Source organism: Vombatus ursinus, unplaced genomic scaffold (assembly GCF_900497805.2).
Source record: "Vombatus ursinus unplaced genomic scaffold, bare-nosed wombat genome assembly UNPS02014805.1, whole genome shotgun sequence".
Classification (NCBI taxonomy): domain Eukaryota; kingdom Metazoa; phylum Chordata; class Mammalia; order Diprotodontia; family Vombatidae; genus Vombatus; species Vombatus ursinus.
Genome location: NW_020954583.1, coordinates 1095215 through 1117747, shown reverse-complemented (window position 1 = coordinate 1117747; position 22533 = coordinate 1095215). Strand labels below are relative to the sequence as shown.

Here is a 22533-nt window from a genome sequence, read left to right as displayed (position 1 = left end):
ACAATACACTTAACCAGGTTTGTTGTAAGGATCAAATGAAATAGTATTATGTAAAGTGCTTGTTCCATTCACTCCTCCCCTTCATAATAGCCCATACACATACCTAATCATGTCTCCTTGCTATATCTGAAGAACACATAGGATCTTTGAAATCATCTTGTGAAAAATAAGAGGAAACTGAGGTCTAAGCAACTGACTTCAGGTTATATTACCAGTAAGTAGCAAAACAAGAATTAAGACCTAGGAATTTAAACACCAAAGTCAGTTATTCTGACTTTATTCATTTGCAGCAAAATCCCACCTTTCCAGGCCTTGCCAAAACCATCTGAGATACCATTATCAACTTCCTTCCTCAAGTACCTAATCTCAAAACACTCACTAAGGGCTCTACATTGCCAATTTGTCTTCAAATCAATTTGTCTTTGATCTACTTTCTCCTCTCTACTAGCTTAGCCTCTTAATCACTTCCTATCTGGTGTGTTGCAATAGACTCTGTGCCTCCAACTCTATGCCTTTCTCCTTTAAAAGGAGAAAAAAAATCACTTTCTTTTCACTATTCTCAAAAGTTAATATTAGTTTCCAGTTGCTTCTCCAATCAACTCTTTTTTTTCTGCTTGAAAAATGTTCAGCAGTACTTCTTGTCTTAACACCACTATAACTTACTACATCCCATTTTAACTCCACAGATCCATAGGGGTAAAAATATCTCCTCTCATTTAGATCTCAGGTCCTATTTCCTTCCCTTTTAGACTTTGTATGTTTCTAGAAGTCCCATAGTCTTCCATTCTACCTAAAGATTGATGGCTTGTCTCATATTCAAAACACACCATTAAGTTACAAAGAGAATGAAAGTCAATTGATCTAAAGTCACATTAAATTCTTTTAAAAATTGTTATTATGTTAATTCAATAGAAACAAAACCTAAAGTAATTTCTATGGTCCAAGACCATAGACATTTTTGATACCCAAAAACTAAGTAATAAAAGCTAAATAAAATCAATTTTTGCATACATTTTTATAACTTATCTTATTGCATCACTGGAAGCATGAGTAAATTATATTTTAAGAAGAAGTGTTTTATACAGTGTTTCTAAATCATTTCCATAGTGGAGGGCACATGCCATGATTTGTGACTTACTTTCCAATATGTTTGAATGCATATTATAATTTATTAAGGAAAGAGATGATTAAGTGAATTGTTTATGTATGACTAATAAAATATTAATGAAACCATTATCTGAAGGTAAAGTGTGGCACGGTAGAGTGTTGACTTGATTGTAGACCTGCTTAAGTATAGAAATCACAATGCATGAACCTTTAAGATAGAGATAGATAAAACATTTATTGAACACTTACAATGTACCAGGCACTATGATAAATACTGGAAATCCAGAACAAGCTACAAAGAAATCAAGGAGATAAGCAGACACGGCAGGGGACCACATATAAAAGGAGCAAGCTAAAAGCAAGATCTAGGCAGCTAGGTGACTCAGTGGATAGAACACTGGATCTGGAGTCAGGAAGACCTGAGTTCAAGTTACTTAGCCTCAGTTTGCCTTAATCAATTGGAGAAGAAAATAGCAAACCCCTCCAGTATCATTTCCAAAATTAAACAAACAGATAAAAAGCCCCCAAAAACATATGGAGTCACAAAGCACTGGACACAACTGAACGACTGAACAAAATAGGATTGGAGAGAGAGAAACTCACCCAGCAGAAGAACGGGGCTGCACAGGCTCTTCTAGGTAAAAAAAGGCTATGGGCTACAAAACAGTTGGCTGAGGAATATATTGGATAGGATTCATTTATTATAGGAAAATCCAAGGCTTCAAGTAGCTGCCTACATTTCAATTTGCATAAAGACCCTTAAAAATCAATGTTCAGTACAGATGTAGTAAACTTGACATCAGACAGTGGATAGAGTGCTCAACCTGGAGTCAAGAAGACTAATCTTCCTGAGTTCAGATCTGGCCTCAGACACCAGGGCTGTGTGACCCTGGGTAAATCACTTAACTCTGTTTCCCTCAGGTGCCTCATCTGTAAAATGAGCTGGAGAAGGAAATAGCAAACCACTCCAGCATCTTTGTCAAGAAAACCCCTAAAGCAATCACAAAGAGTCAGACATGACTGAAACAACTAGACATAACCTTTCAATTCATAGGAGAACTAAAGCACCACATGCATATTAATTTGGAATTCAACAGAGGGCATTCATTTCTTTCTTAAAAGAGCTTTTAAAAGGTTAAGTTTATATGAAATGCAGTTTAAGAGTACATGAAAAGACAACTTTTAGTAAAATGGGCATATATAATAAATTCAATTGCTTAGTCTAGCCACACATGAAAGATGATACTTAAAACTTATGATAATGGTATCTTCTCTTTTTGTAGAGAAAACACTATTTTGTTCCTAGGGCATAGAGATCTTAGTTTATAGTCTCAGGAAAATTGTATAGTAAATTGGTTGTTCTCTTGCAAAAATAGGGAGAAATACTGAGTATCTTAGGTACTGGGATGCAAGGATAGACGTAAATGATGCATACATACATACATGTATACACATATATTTGCCGTCCCTTTTGTTTGTTTATAGGATCATAGGGTCTTTCATAATTACTTGATTGCTTTCAAATAAAAATCCCTGTTATAAATTTCATAAAGTTGATTGAGAAACTAAAGAAATTGATCAGGGCTTGTTTCATTCAAAAAGCTTATGAAATAAATAAAATAAATATTTTGGGGCATCATTAACAAATGGGAGGAATCAAGAATAGTTTCTCTTAGGAAGTACTCCTTGAGATGAACCTTACTTGAAAGAAGGGAGAACATTCCAGGCATGGGGGACAGGTTGTACAAAATTAAAAGCACGTGAGATGAAATGTCAAGTACAAGAAATAGCAAGAAAGCAAGTTTGGTTAGAACTGTCATATTTTCAGAACAGGGATTGCAAATAGATTATGAATTGGGCCCAGAAACGAATAAGAGGAGAACAGTCTGGTAGATTACTTTTGGGAAATTGTTCGGTGTTGTTAATTATCTTAAAATGCTCCCTAGTGTGCAGACCCCTCTTTTCAACACAAATTATCTTTCCTCTGTGAGTTGCAAATCATATAATGACACAATCTCTAAGAAATTAAAATTGTGTGTTATCCTAAATGCGTTGGAGAAATGCGTGATGTGGTAGATGCAGATAAGCTGCTTCATATTTCCAATGATATCTTATTTTCTCTTCTTTTCTTTACCTTTCTTTTCTTTTTTCTCTCTTTTTTGTTCTGACTGAACCTGTGATTTCATTGGTATAGGGAGCTCTCAGTGAGGAAACTTCATCAACCAAATCAGATTGACATCTACCAGGTGGATTGATAAGATATGATATGGTATATGATGTGATATGCTATATTATATTGCCTTGCATTATATATGAATCCCTTTAAAATGGAGTAATAATAGCACTTTCCTCACAGGTTTGTTTTGAAGATCAGATGAGCTAATGTATATACAGTCCTTGGCAAACCTTTAAGCACTATATAAAGATAACTATTATTAAAGGTTACCTTAGGCACTGATAGACTGAGTGACTTGTCCAGGTTCACATAAGCGGGATTTATCAGAGGCAAAGCTTAAACCCAGGTCTGACTCCTAGGCCAGGTCTCTATCCACTATGCAATGATTTCCTTTCTATTAAAGATGTCAGAAAGAAAATGTATGATCAGAAAAAGAAGTGGGTCAATTGGGTACTATGAGCAAAGGAAAACACACATACAGCCAAAATCTATTTTGGTATCTCAAAGGTAAAGAGACCTAGAAGAAGGCCACAAGCATATTAAATGGGATCTTCTATGGAGGATCTGTGGAATAATGTGGGAAAAAATTGCATGAAATCTGTTCTGTACCAATGGAGGAAATAGTAACATCAATGATATCATGGATATCATAAAATATTGAAGTGTTTAGTTGTTCACATAACTCCATGGCATTGGTAAGATAGATAATAAAATTTCTAATCTAAAATTTGTAGATGAAGCATTTAAATTTCAGAGAAATCACACGACTTATCTATTGTTACAACATTAACAAATAGTAGATGCCAGGGCTTTTAAAAATACATCAATTATTTCCTATACACAACATTTATTGAATGTCTACTATGTACAGAACATTGTTGAAGGGAATATATAGATAAATACGACATGATCTCTGATCTCAAGGAACTCACAGTCTAATTGAAGAGAAAAGGTATAAACACTTGAAATTTTAGGCCCTCACTGTAGCAAGAAAATCTTTTTACTAATGGGGGAGAGGGAAGGAACAAGCATTTATTGAGTGCCAACTTAGCTGAGCACTTTCCAAACATTGCAACTCTGAAATGTAGGTGCTATCATGATCCTCATTTTGCAGCTGAGGAAATTTAGGTAGGCAGAAGTGAAGTGACTTATTCAGAGTCACACAACCAGTAAGTGTCTGAGGCTGGATTTGAACTTAGGCCTTCCTGACTCTAGGCCCAGGACTCTATCCACTGCACCATCTAGATGGCTAATTGATTCTTTATCTCAATACCTCTAGAAGTTATCCCAAACCTTTTTTTCTCTTCTAAAACCTCCTATTCCCCACTCTTTCCCCACAACTGAGGGCCTCTTCTCATACTTTCCTGAAAAAGTAAACGCCATTGGCAGAAGGTCCCCTTTCTCTACATCTCAAAAAAATCTTTTTCTCCTCCTTTACTCCATTCTATGATAAATTACTAGTCTTTTTCATCAAAGGTAACTTGTCTATATATACACTTCATCACATATCCCAACTCCTTCAGTTGATTTGCCTTCCTCAGTTATCTCTGACTTTTACTTGATATCTATTTTATTCATTCTCTGTTGCCTAAATATAAATCTAAGTGGAATCTTTCTTTAAAACAAGCAAAGAGACAAATTACAATAAAGCCATCACTAAACCCTACTATTAAACTACTATATTGACACCCAGGCCTTGTCGTCAGACCTGCCAATAAAGACCTGCCTTAAAAACCTTTGGACATTGCTGAGCCCTCCAATATGTGTTGTCTCTTTCAATTAAAATGTGAGCTCCTTGAGATCTTGGATTATCTTGTTTTTACTTTATATTCCAAGTGTATAGCAAAGTGCTTAGTACATATTTAGGACTAAATAATGTGATTTTTCAATCATTTATTCATTCATCCATCACTATACAGAAAGACATATAAAACCTCAAAACCAGGCCTTTTCAACATGATAGTACCTCAAAGACAATAGCCTTTGAGAACTTAAGATCACCTCTGTAACATAGTGAGACATACTACAGTATATGATTAGTGTCATCTGATTAATGATTAATTAATTAACTGCAGAAATACTTAGCTATCCATTATTCTAAACATATAATTTGGTGCCAGAGAATAAGAATTACAAGCAAGAGTTCTCCAGGGTTCTTACCTTGAGAGGTTAGTTCAATCTTTAGAGACTCAAAGACTTGATCTGAGGAATATACTAAAATATCTGTCTACCTTTTGACACTCAAAAATGAACCAAAATGTAATGAAGCTGGAAGACTTCTAAAGCTGTTTTATTTTTCTTAAGGAAAGAGAAAAGGGTCAGGGCTTGATGTCCACTAGAACAGAAAGGCAGTGTCAATTATCTATTTCTGCCTCCCAATTTAAGAAAATATATATATATATACAATTCAAAATGTTTTTCAAAAAATAGAAAAAACTAAAACTATTTGCAAAATAAATTTGTGATTCAACCTGAAGTTTGGAGTCTAACTTGTTGTTTATTCTTTTTTATGTTGTATTTTTGATAATATGAAGATGGTATATATCGCCTCTGGCTTTTTTCTGGGCAATGCTATAAAATCACGACATAAGAGGGTAGCCTGCAAAATTCTGACAACGATTTGTTACACTTGTAGCATTCATTGTCTCATTGCTTCTGTTTGGGTTGCTAACCTGTACCTGGTACAATGAATTACTCTGTCCTTTTACAAAATAGTCTGTTTACAAAAAATCATATTCCAATAACCTCAGGTAGAAGCAATTCTCAAGAAAAGGAGTCCAGAGCATAAAGATACATTAAACAAACTACCAGCAAAAAAAAATTTTAAAGTAGTAAAGGGATTTCTCTGAGTTTTCAAGAGCTATTTGCCAAAATCTCAAAAATTACTTTTATACTCCTCTTGTCTGAAGGGCCTACAACTGAATCCCAAATACATTTACATGGATTCAGACAAAGTTGACTCAAACTGCTTCAGGTCTACAATACAACTTCCTTGCTTGCCATAGTTTTGGTTGACATTGTGAGGGTGTAGCGGGTTAACTGACATCAGCAAAGTTCCACTAGTATCCTGGAACACGACTGTTTATCAAAAGATATTATTTGGAATAGAAGGTTACAAAGGTTACATGCTTTGAGTTTCCATTCTTCTATTTACCACAATCACATTGGTGGTGTCTATTCTCTCTACAAATGTGAATGACAGCATTTATATGCCTTAGTAGACAGACTTTATGAGTTGCTGTGGCCAAAAAAAAATGGTAATCACATTTTGTCCAACCCTCTGTTGCTGACCCTTTATGAATTGTGTTAGGTTATTTCTCAGAAAAGACTGCTGGCAGATATATGTCATATGCCCTTTCAGATTCATAGACTCCTCCAGAGTTTGATACCTGCTGAACAAGTCTTCAAAAACCTGGGGCGTTTTCCATGCCATGATAAGGCTGATTAAATCTACAGTGGAAGTTTCTCTCTCTGTGTTGAATATATAGTTTTACCTATGACAAATTTGCATCACAAGTAAGGACTTACTAGATCAAGTCATGAATCATTTACTTTCTACATTACACTAAATATTATTATTACCCTTGAATAACATGGGACTCCTTACAAATAATTTATTCCAGTCCTGTTGTAAAGTTGCATATGAAAATGTTATCAATGAACTAGGGAATCTGGTAATAATAATGTTGCAATATTATAACAAATAGGTAGTCCTGTTGTTTTGTTCTTTTTTAATATATCAAATGTATTTCATTGCTTACATTATAGTAGCAGATTAAAAACATCTGCTCACTTGCCACTAGAAACAGAAAATTTCAGTTCATTTTCCTTTCGGCCAGCTTGCTTCAAGGCAATTGTACCAGGACCAGAATCCAGCTGCCGAGTCTTGATATGGGGCCAGATTTATACTCAAGAGTCTTTTAAATGGAAACAATGCCTCCTTGCCAAGGATTAGCACAGTGATAAACTCCATTTGCTTTGCTCTCCCCTTTTCCCCGCTCCTCATACCCTCCCTACCTTTTCCTCCAAACTCCCTTTGCAGCTCCATCACCTGTCACAATAATTAGAAAGGACCGGACATCTAGAAACAGTGTCTCGTTATCTTGGCAAGAACCTGAACATCCTAATGGGATCATCTTGGACTACGAGGTCAAGTACTATGAAAAGGTGAGAGATAAAAGGTTAATGGTAAAGGGAAGAGGGCTAATTTCTTACACACCCCACCCTTGCAATGAAAGCTCCTGACATCATCACTACATTGTAGGTACAGAATGAGGGTTCAGTGAAAACCTTTTTTTATTGGGAAAAAAGACATTGTTTTCATTTTAGAATCATAGAATGAGAAGGGATTTTGTGGATTACCTAGTCTAATCCTTCATTTTACAGCCTCAGAGTTTTTCACTACTAAATGCTTCCAGTTCAACTGCCTAACACTAGGAAAGAATTAAGACTGGAACTTAAGTGTCATGACACTCAGTCCAAATTTTTGTCCATATTATGATATTATACTGTTGTAGTTGTCAAAATCTGACTTCCTACAGATCTCTATCCCTATATATATATCTATGCATGCATTTATAAATACATGTGTATGCATATTGTTGTTGTTGTTCTTAAGTTGTTTCAGTCATGTCCAACTTTAATGACATCATTTTGGGGTTTTTGTTGCAAAGATTTCCTTCTCGAGCTCATTTTACTGATGAGGAACTGGGGCAAGCAGAGTTAAGTGACTTGCCCAGGGACACACAGATAGCAAGTGTCTGAGTCCAGATTTGAATTCAGGAAGATGAGTCTTCCTGATTCCAAGTCCAGTGCTCTATCCATGGTACCACCTAGCTGCCCCATGTATATAAATACGAATGTGAGTGTATACTCACACATATGTACATATTTACACATAAACATGCATTTAAAATATACATGTGTATAATCTACATATATATTAATCTACATATTTCAGAAAACTACAAAAAACCATTGTTCAATCAAAAGCTGTCATGCAATTGAAATCTCTTAATGAAACAGGACATTTTTTCTTAATTTTATGCTTGTAATGCATATTTAACATTAGAGGGGAAAGATTTTTTCTTCCAATTAAAAAATCAGATAAAATCAGGCAATATGGCATATAATGGAAAGAATACCAGACTTGGAGACCTACAACCTAGTAACTGTCACCAACTAATTGAACAAGAAATTTACTCTTTCTGGACATCACTTTCTTCACCTGTTTAAAAAAAAAAAGATCCGGATTAGGTGATCTCTATGGCAGGGTGATAGAATGGAAAGAGGCCTGCCTCTCTAGTCAGGGGCCCTTTGTTATAAGCTGACCTTCTAATACTAATTACCTGTGACAGTTGGGTGGATAGAGGACTGCAGCTGTAGTCAGAAATACTCAACTTCCTGAGTTCAACTCTGACCTCAGATACTTACTAGCTGTGTGACACTGGACAAGTCATATTACCCTGTTTGTCTTAGTTGCCTATCTCTAAAATGAACTGGAGAAGGAAATGGCAAACACTCTGGTATCTTTGCCAAGAACACCTGAAATGAAGTCACAAAGAGTTGGATATGACTGAAACAACCAATGACCCTGGTTAGTGGAGTAATATCAGTTGACCTTAGTTTCCTCATCTGCAGAATGGGGAAGAGGAAGTAGATAAAATGGCCTCTGAGGTCCTTTCAGTTCTAGGGTTATGAACCGAAATGCGTCTTTCAACTCAGATTCATTGACATCTATGCCTTTATGGTGCAATAGATAATACCATTATAGGAATCTAGACATACTTGCCTAGAGAAACTATGGATATACTTCATTGCTGTATAAAGCAATTGTCTCTTTCTGATTTAAAATTATTTTAAATATTATAAGTAAGATTGTTCAAAAAACATCAAGACTTATTAAATGACCTCATGGTCATGTTGATCATTTGCAAGATATATTTTCCCTCTTTAGTACATTGACTACACTTATGATTTTGTGGTATGATTGTTAATTTGGGGATTTACAAGGACTCTTCTGCAAAGTTTTAAGATATTTCAAAGATGTTACTTGTGGTATCATGGATAGAGTGCTGGGCTTGGCATCAGAGAAATATGTGTTCATTTTCCACCTCTGACACTTACTAGCTATGTGACTCTGGTCATATCATTTAACTTTCTTGTGCCTTAAGCACTTCCCCTGGATTCAACCACTGAGTCATATGGTCTGAGATCTTCTTCAACTTTCAATCTTTAATATGAACTGATTGAAGAAATAGCTACACTGTTGTCTAACATTGATGAAATCATAGACCATTCCTATATCTCTGTATACTTTTAAGTATCATTTTATTAGGTTAGAGGCAGATGGAGAAATATGTGAGAGTATAAAGAGGTTCAATAATACTAGCACATGCAAAGTAATTCTATCAATCATTTGCAAAATATTCAGTGTGTAATTCCAATGATTTTTCAAGTACAATCATTGAGTAGGAAAGGACTTTAGAGATTATCTATTCCAATATCCTCAAGTTCAGAGAAGATTACTTATCCAAAATCACACAGCAAGTTTGTGCTGGGGCTAGAATTAGAACCCCAACCACCTGACTCTCAGGTTAGCACTTTTTACATTATGCCAGCTGCCAAAAATGCATTATATTTTCTTGTGATTTTTTAAAAAAATCTTTCAAAGCATATCCTAATTGTATTGTCACTAAAATCCAATTTTCAAATGGGGAAACAGAGAGACAAAGGAGTATATTCAAGGATGCAAAGCCCAAATTAGGACTGGGTTCTCCTGACTCTTAAAATAAGTGTTTGGTTTTTTCCCTACTATAACATAAATATAATCTAAAACATTTAAAATAAAAGTTTTATTGAATTTAACCTAAAGATATATGCAAATTGAGCTTTTAATTTTCACTCTTGATCTTTCTGGAACAGCAGGATCATAAGCTTAATTTATTGAATAGGCCACATAGAGATGTTTACATTCCCAGAAATTATCAGGTTTCTGGATGATATAGTGGGAGTACCTGAAAATTACAAATATTTGAGTCCCTAGATTTTTCCCCCTGCTATTTTATCTTTTTTGTTGTTTGTTGTTGTTGTTGTTGTTGTTTAGTTGGCAAGGTAGTTACAAGGTGGTCTACCACCCATTTGGGATCTACTGAGTCTGATGGAAATAAATATTTATATGAAATAATTTTCCTAGAGGTTAACTCAAATGACAGTTTTTAACATACCACATTATTGATCAAGGTGTCATCCATATTACATATATGGGTGGTGTGTGTGTATGTGTGTATATATATATATATATATATATATATATATATGTAAAACCAATTCTTGTTTTACCCAAGAAAATAAATATAATAGGATCAGCGCTCTTTTTTGATGCTACAGTATTAAAATTTGGTAGAGAATATACTGAAATTAATATAAAATTCCCAGTGCAAACAGTTTCACAATTTTCTGAAGTTCTATTGCATAGTTGCCATGATGCTTCCAGCCTCTCAGATTTCTAGGGCTACTTACTAGGGTTCAAAGGCCAATTTTTCTTATTTTTTTTCTTTCAAAAAATAGAATTTTTAGATTGATGGTATTCAATGCATTTGTTTATTTTGATATTTGCATGTATATTAAATAAACAGTTTGGAAACATATGTTCCAGTTAGGGAAACTGAATTCCCCCGAGTTCTCAGCTCTGCTGGCAGTGAGTCATTTCTGGTATCTCATCTCAAGTCACTAGCTATCAACTGTTGAATTGCTGTATTCAGAATTATTCTGTTCACAGAATCATAGCAACGGAATTGTCAAATTTCAGAGTAAAAAAGAACTTGAGTAATAAACTAGTTTATTTTATTTATTTATTTATTTATTTAATTTATTTAATTCCTTTCATTTTAGAGATGAGGAGGCAGATGAAACCCAAAGAAGTTAAAGAACTACATACTGCCTAAGGTCACAAAGCTGTTGGATGCTAAAATTGAGACATGAACTTAGATCATCTAAAACTGTTATGGGTCTTGTTTGTTTTCTTGATGAAATCCAACTGTAGAAAATTTGTCTTGACCTATGAGGAAACAAAGACCCAGATGATTTTCCACAACAGGTCTATGTGTATATACATATGCACATGCATGCATACATATACACATACGTATGTATTTGTGTATGCATGTATATATATATACACACACACATATATATGCATATGCAATGTGTATATATGCATATATATACCCCGAATAAGTTAATATATTTCCATTGCAGAATGAACAGGATATCAACTTACATTTTAAGGAAACCATGCGAGAAACTGCTTGTTGGACAAAAGCTTATTGATGCCCTAAGAGAGTTGTTAAATTGGCAAATTTCCATGTAAGAAAAACCTTATTCAGCCATGTTATATACAGTTCACAGAGAATGCCTTAACCAAATAATTACTGATAGATTACAAGAGCTAGGATGGATTTATTGGACTATCAATCCAGGGGTTCCCAAACTTTTTTGTTCCCCACATGCTTTGGCTTTCAGTAAATCCTCCTGAAAGCTGTCTTTCATATGAAAGGCAATTAATTCTAATATTTACCAATTCATATGAATATAAAAATAAAACAAAGAGATTAATTTTGATGAAGAAAATATTATCACATAACATTTTTCTAAGAATACTACTACTTTTCAGATATTTCAAAAGGATAATAAAGTTATTTGCCAAACATTGCCCCTACCCCCTTGATGATCTTTGCATATCTTCAGTATCAAATGTTATCCCAGTTTGGAACCCTTGATGCAATCCAACCCCCTTGACTTTAGCCATTTTACTGAAGACCCAAAATCTGTGGTCATTTGTTACGCAATTTATAATTATTGAACTAAAAGGATTGATTTCTGTATTGTTCAGTGTCTGAATAAGAAAAGATTAATGTAGGAAACCATGTTTGTTGGGTACATACACATGTTCGTCTCCCCTTCATTTGCTTCTGGCAAATGATAAGAACGTTGTATAGCAGACCACAGATGTCATTAGCACTTACTGCACAGCTTTCAAAGGAGGTTAAGAAAAAAGAAATGGAGAATTCACACTTCTAGCAATAGGCATCTTGCCCTAGTTTCAGGAAGGCATGTAGAGGGGACACAACTCAACCAAAATTCATATTTCTGGCTAGCAAGGCATGAATAATTCATCTTCCTCATGGTGGTCAGCTCACCTAAAAGGGTGTATGTACAGGAAACACATCTCACTGGGCAAACAGAATTAAGAACTCTTGGTGACTCCAGGGCCTTTAAACTTATAAGGTAATGACCAACGTTAGGAACATCCATCTTCAGATCCCTGTTGTACCCAAGGAAAGAAATGTAAAAGAAGAGATCCTAGAAACTTGAGATCCATGCCAAACTCAAAGAGATGACACATGTGTTTACTACCATATATGTGGAGCTCCCATAGCTGTTGAAGCAAAAGGAGAGAGGAGAGGAGGAGAGAAATTCCTTACCTAGAAATCCAAGAGTTCATAGATGACTGGCATGTTTGAAAGAATGTAAGAGATAGCAAGAAAGAAGTTGTTTCTTCATTTAAGCTATTGAGTAGGAGCTTTTCCAGCTGAGTAGCCCATCACCTTTGACATAGCCCTCCCCATTTATCACCTATCACAGGGGCCAATAGCTCACTAAGAGCCTATGATAGTTTATGCCCTTTAGCAAGGGGCTAGAGCAAAGGGGACACTGGAACTGTTTTAAGCATGGAACCCACTAGAAGGAGTAAGAATGAAGGCTCATCCCTGTCACTGTTATAATAATACTGCTGTTTAGTCGATTAGTTGTGTCCAAATTTTCATGAACCCATTTGGGATTTTCTTGGCAAAGATACTAGAGTGTTTTGCCATTTTATTCTCCAGTTCATTTTATAAATGAAGAAATTGAGGCAAACAGGGTTAAGTGACTTGCCCAGGATCACGCAGCTAGTATTTGAGTCTGTATTTGAATTCGGGTTCTTCTGACTCCAAGTTCAGCACTATATCCATGGTGCCACCTAGCTGCCCTGTAATAATACTACAAGCATAGAATCATACATTTAGGACTATAAAGAACTTTAAGCATTATCTAATCCAACCCCTTCATTTTGTAGATGAGGAAAATGACTCAAACAGAAATTAAGGAATTTATCCAAGGTTACACAGTTTGTAAATTGACAAAACTAGAATTTGAATACAGTTTCTCTGACTCCAAAATATGGTACTCTTTCCGTTGGCAGATAAGTGGGACGGTGGTTCTGGGCCTGGAGTCAGGAAGAATTGAATTCAAATCCAACCTCAGACACTTACTAACTATGTGATCCCAGGCAAGTCATTTAACCTCAGCCTCAGCTTCTTCAATTGTAAAATGGAAATAATAATATCACCTGTCTCTCGGGGTTGTTGTAAAGATCAAATGAGATAGTATTTGTAAGGTACTTAGCACAGTGCTTGGCACATAGTGAATGTTTCTTTGCTTCATTCCTTCACTTTAGCTTAGCAGTTTGCTTCATTGTCAGAGAGAGCCCCTGATTCTGTCCCCACTCTGTGCTTTAAAAAATTAAAAGTAATTAAAAATAAAATAATTGTTCTTTATGTTGCTGTGAGCATATGAAACAGGTTAGGGCTCAGAGAAAGTTTCAATTCACATCCAAGAATGAATTTTCCAAGACATAATCATTTCTTTGTATATTTACCAGATTTTTTATTGATGAAATAAAAAATGATCGTGTCACTAATAGTATTCCAATTTGAAGAAATAGTAAGAGGGATGAATTTTTGCATGTGCCTATCAGTAGATGATTTTCTTAGCATAAAAGGGCTGCTATGGAATCTGAGCTAGCATGTTTCAAAAGAATAAAAAGCATCTAGGCTTCTCTGGAGCTTATTCTAATGGAATAAATCCCATTAATTCAATCTCCTGCCTCCTCATTTGCAAACTCACATTTCTCTGGTAAAGTATACTTGTTTTGCATAGCCCTTTCCTCATAAGGAAACTGTGGCTAAGTGACTTGCTCAACTTCACATATTTTTTTTTTAGCAGATACTTTTTTTTTTCAATTCCAAATTCTCTCCCATCCCACTCCCCTACCCAATGAGAAGACAAGAACAAACCTATTACAAATATATATAGTCATGCAAAACAAATGTCTGTATTAGACACATGTTTTTTAAAGCAAGTAAAAGAAAGGGGGGATGTGCTTCAGTCTGCATTCTGAGTCCATCATTTCTCTATCTGGAGATAGATAGCATATTTCATGAGTTCTTTGGAATTGTCTTCCAAAGTTGATTATCTCTATAATATTCTTTTTACTGTATAAATTGTTCTCCTGGTTCTGCTCACTTCACTTTGTATCAGTTCATATGGATCTTCCCATTTTTTTCTGAGACCATCCCCTTCATCATTTCTTATAAAACAATAATATTCCATCACATTTATTCCTACACCACAACTTGTTCAACTGTTCCCTATTTAACGGGTGTCCTCTGTTTAAATTCTTTTCTACCATGAAAAGGGCAGGTAGGTGGTCAAGTGTATAGAGTGCTGGGCCTGGAATCAGAAAGACCTGAGTTCAAATGTGGCTCAGACTTACTAGCTGTGTGATCCTGGACAAGTCACTTAACCCTGTTTGCCTCAGTTTCCTCATCCATAAAATGAACTGGAAAAAGAAATGGCAAATCACTCAAGTGTCTTTGCCAAGAAAACCTCAAATGGGGTCACTAAGAGCTTGACACAACTGAAATGACTGAACAACAACAAAGCTACCACAAAGAGTTGCTATAAATATCTTTGTACATATTGGTTCTTTTCCTTTTTCTTTGAGCTATTCAGAGTGCTACTTGCTGGGTCAGCTGGTATACACAGTCTAGTAGCCTTTTAAGCATAGCACTAAAATGCTTTCTAGAATGGTTGGACTAGTTCACAGATTCATTAACAGTGAATTAGTGTGCCTGTTTCCCCACATACCCTCCAACATATCATTTTTTTTAATCTTTCTTTGTCTGATGAGTATGAGGTGGTACTCAGAGTTGTTTTAATTTTCATTTTTCTAATTATTAGTGATTTAAACCTTTTTTTAATATAGCTATCCATAGTTTTAATTTCTTCCTCTGAAAATTGCCCATTCATATCCCTTGGCCATTTGTCAATTGGGAAAAGATCTTTTTCTTACAAATTTGGTTGTTTCTATCTATTTGAAAAATAAGACTTTTTTTTATAATTTCTTATAGTTATAAAGATTAGATTTTAACATGATTCTTTCTTACCTCAAAGCAGGAACAAGAAACAAGTTATACCATTCTAAGGGCAAGAGGCACGAATGTTACCATCAATGGCCTCAAACCTGAGACTGCTTACATATTCCAAATCCGAGCCCGAACAGCAGCCGGTTATGGGACCAACAGCCGCAAGTTTGAGTTTGAAACTAGTCCAGATTGTATGTATCATTTCAACTGATTTTAAGTGTCTGTGTGTGCAGTTTTAAACCAACTGGAATGGTTAGTTTCATTCCCTTCCAGACTTCAGTAAATGTGATGTACAGTAACTATTTATGATCTCTCATTTACTGTAATAGTAGTATGGAATTTTATATTTTATCTTTTCAATTAAAATCTGCTGAGGGGAACTATGGGGAACTATAACAGGTGGGTTTTCCCCTCCTTTTTGTACCTGATCATATTTCCACTGCTGGAATAAATATTTTTCTTGGTAAGCCAGAAACTTGTGTTAAAGAAAGGTGTTTGATAAAGTAACAGAATCCCAATGGTACTTATTCTGGATATCCCAGGTTTCTTGCTTGATTCAGTCAACTGAGTACTAGAAATTTACTTAAACATGAGGACTTTGATTTTTTTTAACCCATAATGTAGTAGTCAGAACATATATTTTTATATCATTTAAAGATTAGAGATTGCTTTTTCCCACATCTGTTTAATCACTTCAATTACAGTCACCTACTTTTAGAGAGTCTATTTCAATCTGAAATTTACACTACCTCTAAGTTGGCAAGCATTTTCTAAATTAAATAACTTCAGTATTTGATTTGGTAAAACAGTCCCTCATCTTTTCCCAATGGAAAATTTTGTTTTCTAATTTCTTATTTTTAATGGAATAATTTTATTTTGATTCAAAAAAAAAATCCTACTCATTGTTCTAAGTAAGAAAATGTTCTAAACTTGCCAAAGTAAATTGGTTATTAGTATGGAGTGAATATGTTCAGGGCTGTTTCTATAAGAAATATATTAATATTTTATTAAAAATAAAAGTGTGCTTTTGCCTCTACAGCTTATAAAATCCTAAAGAACAATGTCAATATTTAACTGTTTTATCTATGACTACACAATAATGTTTGTTTTATCTGTCCAACTAGCAAATAGGTCTTACCCTCCAGCATACAATTAATTTATCCTTCTCCCAAACTTTCTCAATATGCCATGGTTCAGAAAATCAACTTATTGTAAATGTGATGGTTCACATTTCGTATGCTGAACTCTAATGATAAAAACAAAACCTCTCCTACAAAATGTTTAAGAAAAATTAAGTTATTTGAAGTAATATAATAATATTATTCAATTACGACATAAGAATAGTTATACTCAGGCTATTTGCAATTTGAATATATTGTAGAGAATCAATTATCAACTTAGCTTTTTTTTAAACTTCCAAAAAGACAGTTTAAGCTTTAAAATACATTCATAAAACATTCACAAAGAATGACTGTTAATCACAAATATAAACATTAAAAATGTTAACACTATCCCTATTTTAGATTATGAAAGAAATGAAGCATTTTATTTCCAAATAAATAAGAGATATATTTTGGAGAGGCAGTGCATAGAAAGCTCATATAATACTTCATACTACTAGCCAGCATTTAGCCCTGATTAATCTGACATATATGTGAATTTGCAAGAACAACAAAAAAAAAATTCCGACAGTTTAATGTAATCCAAGATTATACCACAGATACTGCTGTGGTAAGTTTTACTCATGAACTCCTAATAAGACTTGAGTGTCTGAGGTTTAAAAAATGTTCTGTTTAAAGACTACAATGTCTTAAAAATAAACAACGAAATTTTGCAATATAAGCCAAATGGTTTTACACTTGGAATGTTTGAATAGAGGGGAGAGGTAGGGAAAGAGGGGCATGTGAACTATTTTCTTCTCAATTCCCATTTTTTTTAGATAGTATTATGGTTAAGTAGCATGAATTTAAAAAAAAAATCAATTAAAATCAATTCACATGCTTTTTTCAGTCTTAAAATATCAAAAGAAAGTGTCATCTGCCTTAAATAAAAGTCTAAGAAAAATTCATTTTCAATCTTAAAAAAACATTAAAATATGTAAGTTATTTGGCTTAGTAATATGTAAAAAACTGTATTTGTTGTGAAAACATATTAGATGATATGATAAGAACAGTAGATCAACTTTTTAAAATATATCATGCAAATTCATTAGCTAGAAATAATCAATAGTCAAATTTTACAACACGAAATCATCTAGTTTGTGCCACCTCCCGTTTCGTGAATGAACAAAGTCTTTTTAAATGATTTTGCCCAAAGTAACAAAGGTTGTAACTATTTGAAACCAGCAATTATGACTCTCCATCTTGTACTTTGACCAATACATCACAGTTACCAAAAATTTTAGAGGGAGTAAGGTGATAAAGTAGATAGAGCACTGGACCTGGAGTTAGGAAGACCTGAATTCAAATCTGAACTCAGACACTCACTGACAATGTGACTGTGGGCAAGTCACTTAACCTCTGTTTGCCTCAGTTTCATCATCTGTAAAATGGGGATAAAACCCTCCCAGGGTTATAGTGAGAACATGTGAGATATTATTTGTAAAGCCCTTTGTAAACCTGAGAGATACATCAATGTTAACTATTATTATTAAAATAATTTAACATTTTTATCCAAAATTTTCTAGTTTTCAGTAATGACAGTGACATTGTTTTCCTTTAGTGCTTTGCAGAATCCAGTGGTATTATAGAATGTTAGAACTAGAAGGGTCCTTAGAGATCATTTAATTCACTCGCCTACCCATTTATAATTGAGGGAAATGAGATTTCTTTCTGGAAGTTTTTCTCTCTGGAGTATACATTGAGCTATGTTGTGTGAGGTGGTTAATAAAAATTCATTAGAGATTTTAAAACTTTCCACCTTTCATATATATGTACCCTGAAAATAAAAATATAATCACAAATATAGCCCTTTAAAACTATATTCCATTATAACAAAATATAACATAATATGACATACTCAAAAGGATCTATAATCTCATTTGGTTTACTTGCCAGACACACAGAAAACAACCAGTGGCAACACTGAGTTAGAATATAACTCATGTATGAAATCTTCCAAAGAAGGCTGATGGATAATAAAGTACAGCAATGCGATTAAAATATCATACCATATCATACCATACCATACCACACCATACTATTTGGGAATCTTTGTCATATTGATGAGTTTGTGTTGAATGTGTTTCTGCCTGGCCTTAATGAATAGAGAATATCATTTTAAAATGTGAAACATCATGACATAGTGAGTAGAGAACCAGCCTGCCAAGGAAGACCTGGTTTTGAATTCTGCCTCTGAAATATGTTTGTTGTGTGACTCTGGGCAAGAAGTGTAAATTGCCCCAGACAACTTTCTAAAATTATAAATTTTAGAGCAGGTGCTAACCTGAATTGGTAGAATGAGTTTTTTTTTTTAAAACTGGAAATTCTCTTTACCCATTAAATATCAGGCATGCATCACCCTTCTACCCTGCCCTACCACCATTTAAAAAATAAGATAATGACATACTGTCCCATTTTAGATTCTTATTTCAAATAGGGCAGAGTCAATAGGGGGGAGGGTGTACCACCTCTCTATCACCTGCCCCTGCCTTTCCTCAGCTAGGTACTCCTAAATGGCCATGTCTTACAGTAGCAATTCTCATACATTTTGTTGTCAAAATCCTTTCCATGCTAAAAAATATTTATTTTTTGTTCATGTGTGTTATATCTATCACTATTTGCCATATTGGAAACTACAGTCTATTAGTATTATTATGCAAAGTTTTGACCTTGTATACCTCCTGAAAGGATTCAAAGAATGCCTATGGGTCTGTAAGTCATACATTATAGAAAACTTTTTATACCAAGGCATAGAGTTTGATGATGTTCAAACACCCCAGTCCACTAGTTAGTAAGTTCCTGTTCATCATGGTATTAATTTTTAAAAGAAAACATGCTAGATTCCAAACAAAAACTTAAAAATTATACTCAGAAACAAACTAATCATTTATGTAGTACTTATATTTCTGTAAATGTGAAGCAAATGCTGTGATAGAGTATGGTCTCAAAGTATAGGAGCATACATGTTTGGTATAGGGTACATTGTAATCCCAAGGAGATTAAGGGTCATCGATAAAAAAAAAAAACAACAACCATAATTTAATTAAATTTAGTTTAACAAGTATTTATGAACCATATCCAGTGTTGATGCTGGAATATTAGGTACCTTTGTATAAACAAAAGTCTTTTTTTGTAACTCTACCTATAATTTAACTCCCTCCTTTCATATATATTTTAAAATCTTCTTTAATTACCAACTGTTTGGACATTATATAAAAATAGTCTTATTTCAAATCCCTACCTGATTTTTCTGAAAATTTTCTGATTCTGAAAAAAAAATCTACCTAATGAAGAGAGATAATCAAGTTATATGATTTATTGCTTTAGAAATTTGGCATAATCTGAAGAAAATTACATGATTTATTGCTTACCTACTTTTTAAATAATCTAAAGGATGTACTTTTTATGTACTTTTAGAAGGAAATAAGTATTTATTAAATGCCAACTATGTGCAAGCACTATGCTAAGTACTTTACAAATATTATCTCATTCAATCCTTATATAAAACAGTATGGGAAGGGGCTGCTAGGGGGCACAGTGGATAGAGCACCAGCCCTGGATTCAGGAGGACCTGAGTTCAAATGCAGCCTCAGACACATAACACTTACTAGCTGTGTGACCCTGGGCAAGTCACTTAAGCCCACTGCCTAGCAAAAAAGAAAAGCAAAAACAAAACAGTATGGGATAGTGGAAAAAGCACCAGGTTTAGAGGCAGGAAGACTTCTGATTCTTACTAGCTATGTGACTATGAACAAGACACATCCTCTCACAGTTTGGATTTCCTACTAAGAAAATGTGGATAATAATATCTATGGTTACAATTTCACTGAATTATTTTAAGGTTCAAATGAGATGATACCTGTAAAATACCAAGCAAGCATTAAAGCAATGGATAAAAGTCAGTTATGATCACTGCAGTGATAGAAATATTTGCTGTTGGGGTGGTGATAATAGTAGTGATGATATGATGACAATGACAAAAAAATTAAAATGTCTTCAAATGTCTTCAAATACTGCAGATGACATAAGCCCTTGTCTTCAAATACTGCAGATGACATAAGCCCTTATTAATCACTGGGTAAATTCAGATGCATAACTTGATTAATGAATTATATTTCACCATTTAATTCAATAATTATTAATGCTACATCACACTTCAACCTAGCTCAAAAGAGTTAAATGATGTTTAAAACCTTTTTTTCTTAGATACTTTGCATTATCTTCCCACTCCTCTAGAAATTTGGGTTCAGCCAATAAATTATTTCTCCATATTTCTTACTTTAAAAGGATAAGGAAAACTAGTCAGTCTGTTTTCAATAAATAGTTTTGATTGGTTTGATAATTTTTGTGAGAAAAGACAAAGTTTCTTCATTTTAAAGTTTCCTATAATTTTCCATTCAAATTCTAGTTAACTGTAAGCAGTTAACTTAGTGTTGCTAAGCACTTACAGGCAAAATACCATGCAATAGGAAGTTTGTCTTTTTTTTAAGATGGAGGAATTTTGGATAAAAATGAATTACTTCTCAGAGCAGGTACTGAGCATTAAGTTATTTTCAGGTAAAGCACAAAGCAGAATAGAGATGGCTTAATTTATCAGCATCCTGTGTGGGTGTCAGTTGTGATGTGTTAATGTCTTTTTTTCTTTGACCTTACAGCTTTCTCCATCTCCAGCGAGAATAGCCAGGTTGTCATGATAGCCATTTCAGCTGCAGTAGCAATTATTCTTCTGACAGTTGTGGTATATGTCCTGATCGGGAGGTGAGTTCATCATCTATCTTATACATTTACTTTCTTTTCTTAACTGCTGCCAGAGTTTTATGAGAGAAGTCAATCAAGAATTTCCAGGTATAAGAGTTGCTTGGACTTGAAATTCTACTGTGTTCTCTTTTTCTACTTCTTTCTTTTTCTCCCCACTTGATTTTACCTTACCTACCTGTTCTCTATTTTTTCCTTCTCCTGTTCTGTCTGCCTCCCTTCTATGTTTTTTCCCTCCCTTTCTTCTCCAGAAACCCATAGCAACACCACACAGCAGTAATGATTGCTAAAAATAGCAGAACCCAATCTTCATCCATTCAATAGTTGTATAAAAAATATTAAAAACTATAAAGATTCTAAGGCCATTGTAAAATTCAACTAGAGAGACAGCATGATAGAATTTGGGAAACTCCAAAGTCTCCCATTAATCAGTTTTCCAGTCTTCTGAGAGTTCAGCTTTCCTGTAGAGAGCATAGAAGATATGAACATATTAAACTTTCACTAGAGCATTTAATTGTTTAGGTAAAACACTTTATTCTCATGCTTCTTTCACATGAGAATATATTCACATGTAAATATATAATGATTTCAAATTTCCTTTTTAAATGTTCCTTCCTCTTGCTTTGTTCCTAGATTTTGTGGCTATAACAAATCAAAGCATGGTGCAGAGGAAAAAAGACTTCATTTTGGGAATGGACACTGTAAGTTTCTGTATTGTAATTTCAGTGTTTTAGTTTTAGCATTTGTTGATTCATGAACGAAATCACATTTTGTTTTGTAGAAAGTAAAATTTTCAGGAGGAGCAATATGGTAAATGAAATTGATCTCCAAAAGGAAAAGAAAGTTTAGTTCTCAACATTAAGTAATCTTTAAGAGTCTGCATTTCAAAATTCAAATAAATGGGAACCTATGCATTTTGTCCAAATATGGGTATTAAACCAACTGTTTTCTACTACGCATTGCTGAAATGCAAAACAGAACATCAGCTTTCTCATTTTCAATCTCTGATGAAATGTAAATAGAAACTTGCTTTCTAAGTTCTAAGAAGAAAAAAAACGTAAAAGACTTCAGCCTCTGCAGTGTCCTA

The 22533-nt window shown here is 34.2% G+C and overlaps 1 protein-coding gene across 1 annotated transcript in view; it reads left to right on the top strand.

Annotated features, from left to right (window-relative positions):
- Positions 1-22533, top strand: part of EPHA3 (EPH receptor A3) — a 413601-nt gene that overhangs the window by 304310 nt on the left and 86758 nt on the right. Inside the window, exons 6-9 of the mRNA XM_027874169.1 lie at positions 7326-7450; positions 15560-15722; positions 21347-21449; positions 22080-22147. Of these exons, the coding sequence (XP_027729970.1) occupies positions 7326-7450; positions 15560-15722; positions 21347-21449; positions 22080-22147 (459 nt within the window). The remainder of the gene's footprint in view (positions 1-7325; positions 7451-15559; positions 15723-21346; positions 21450-22079; positions 22148-22533) is intronic.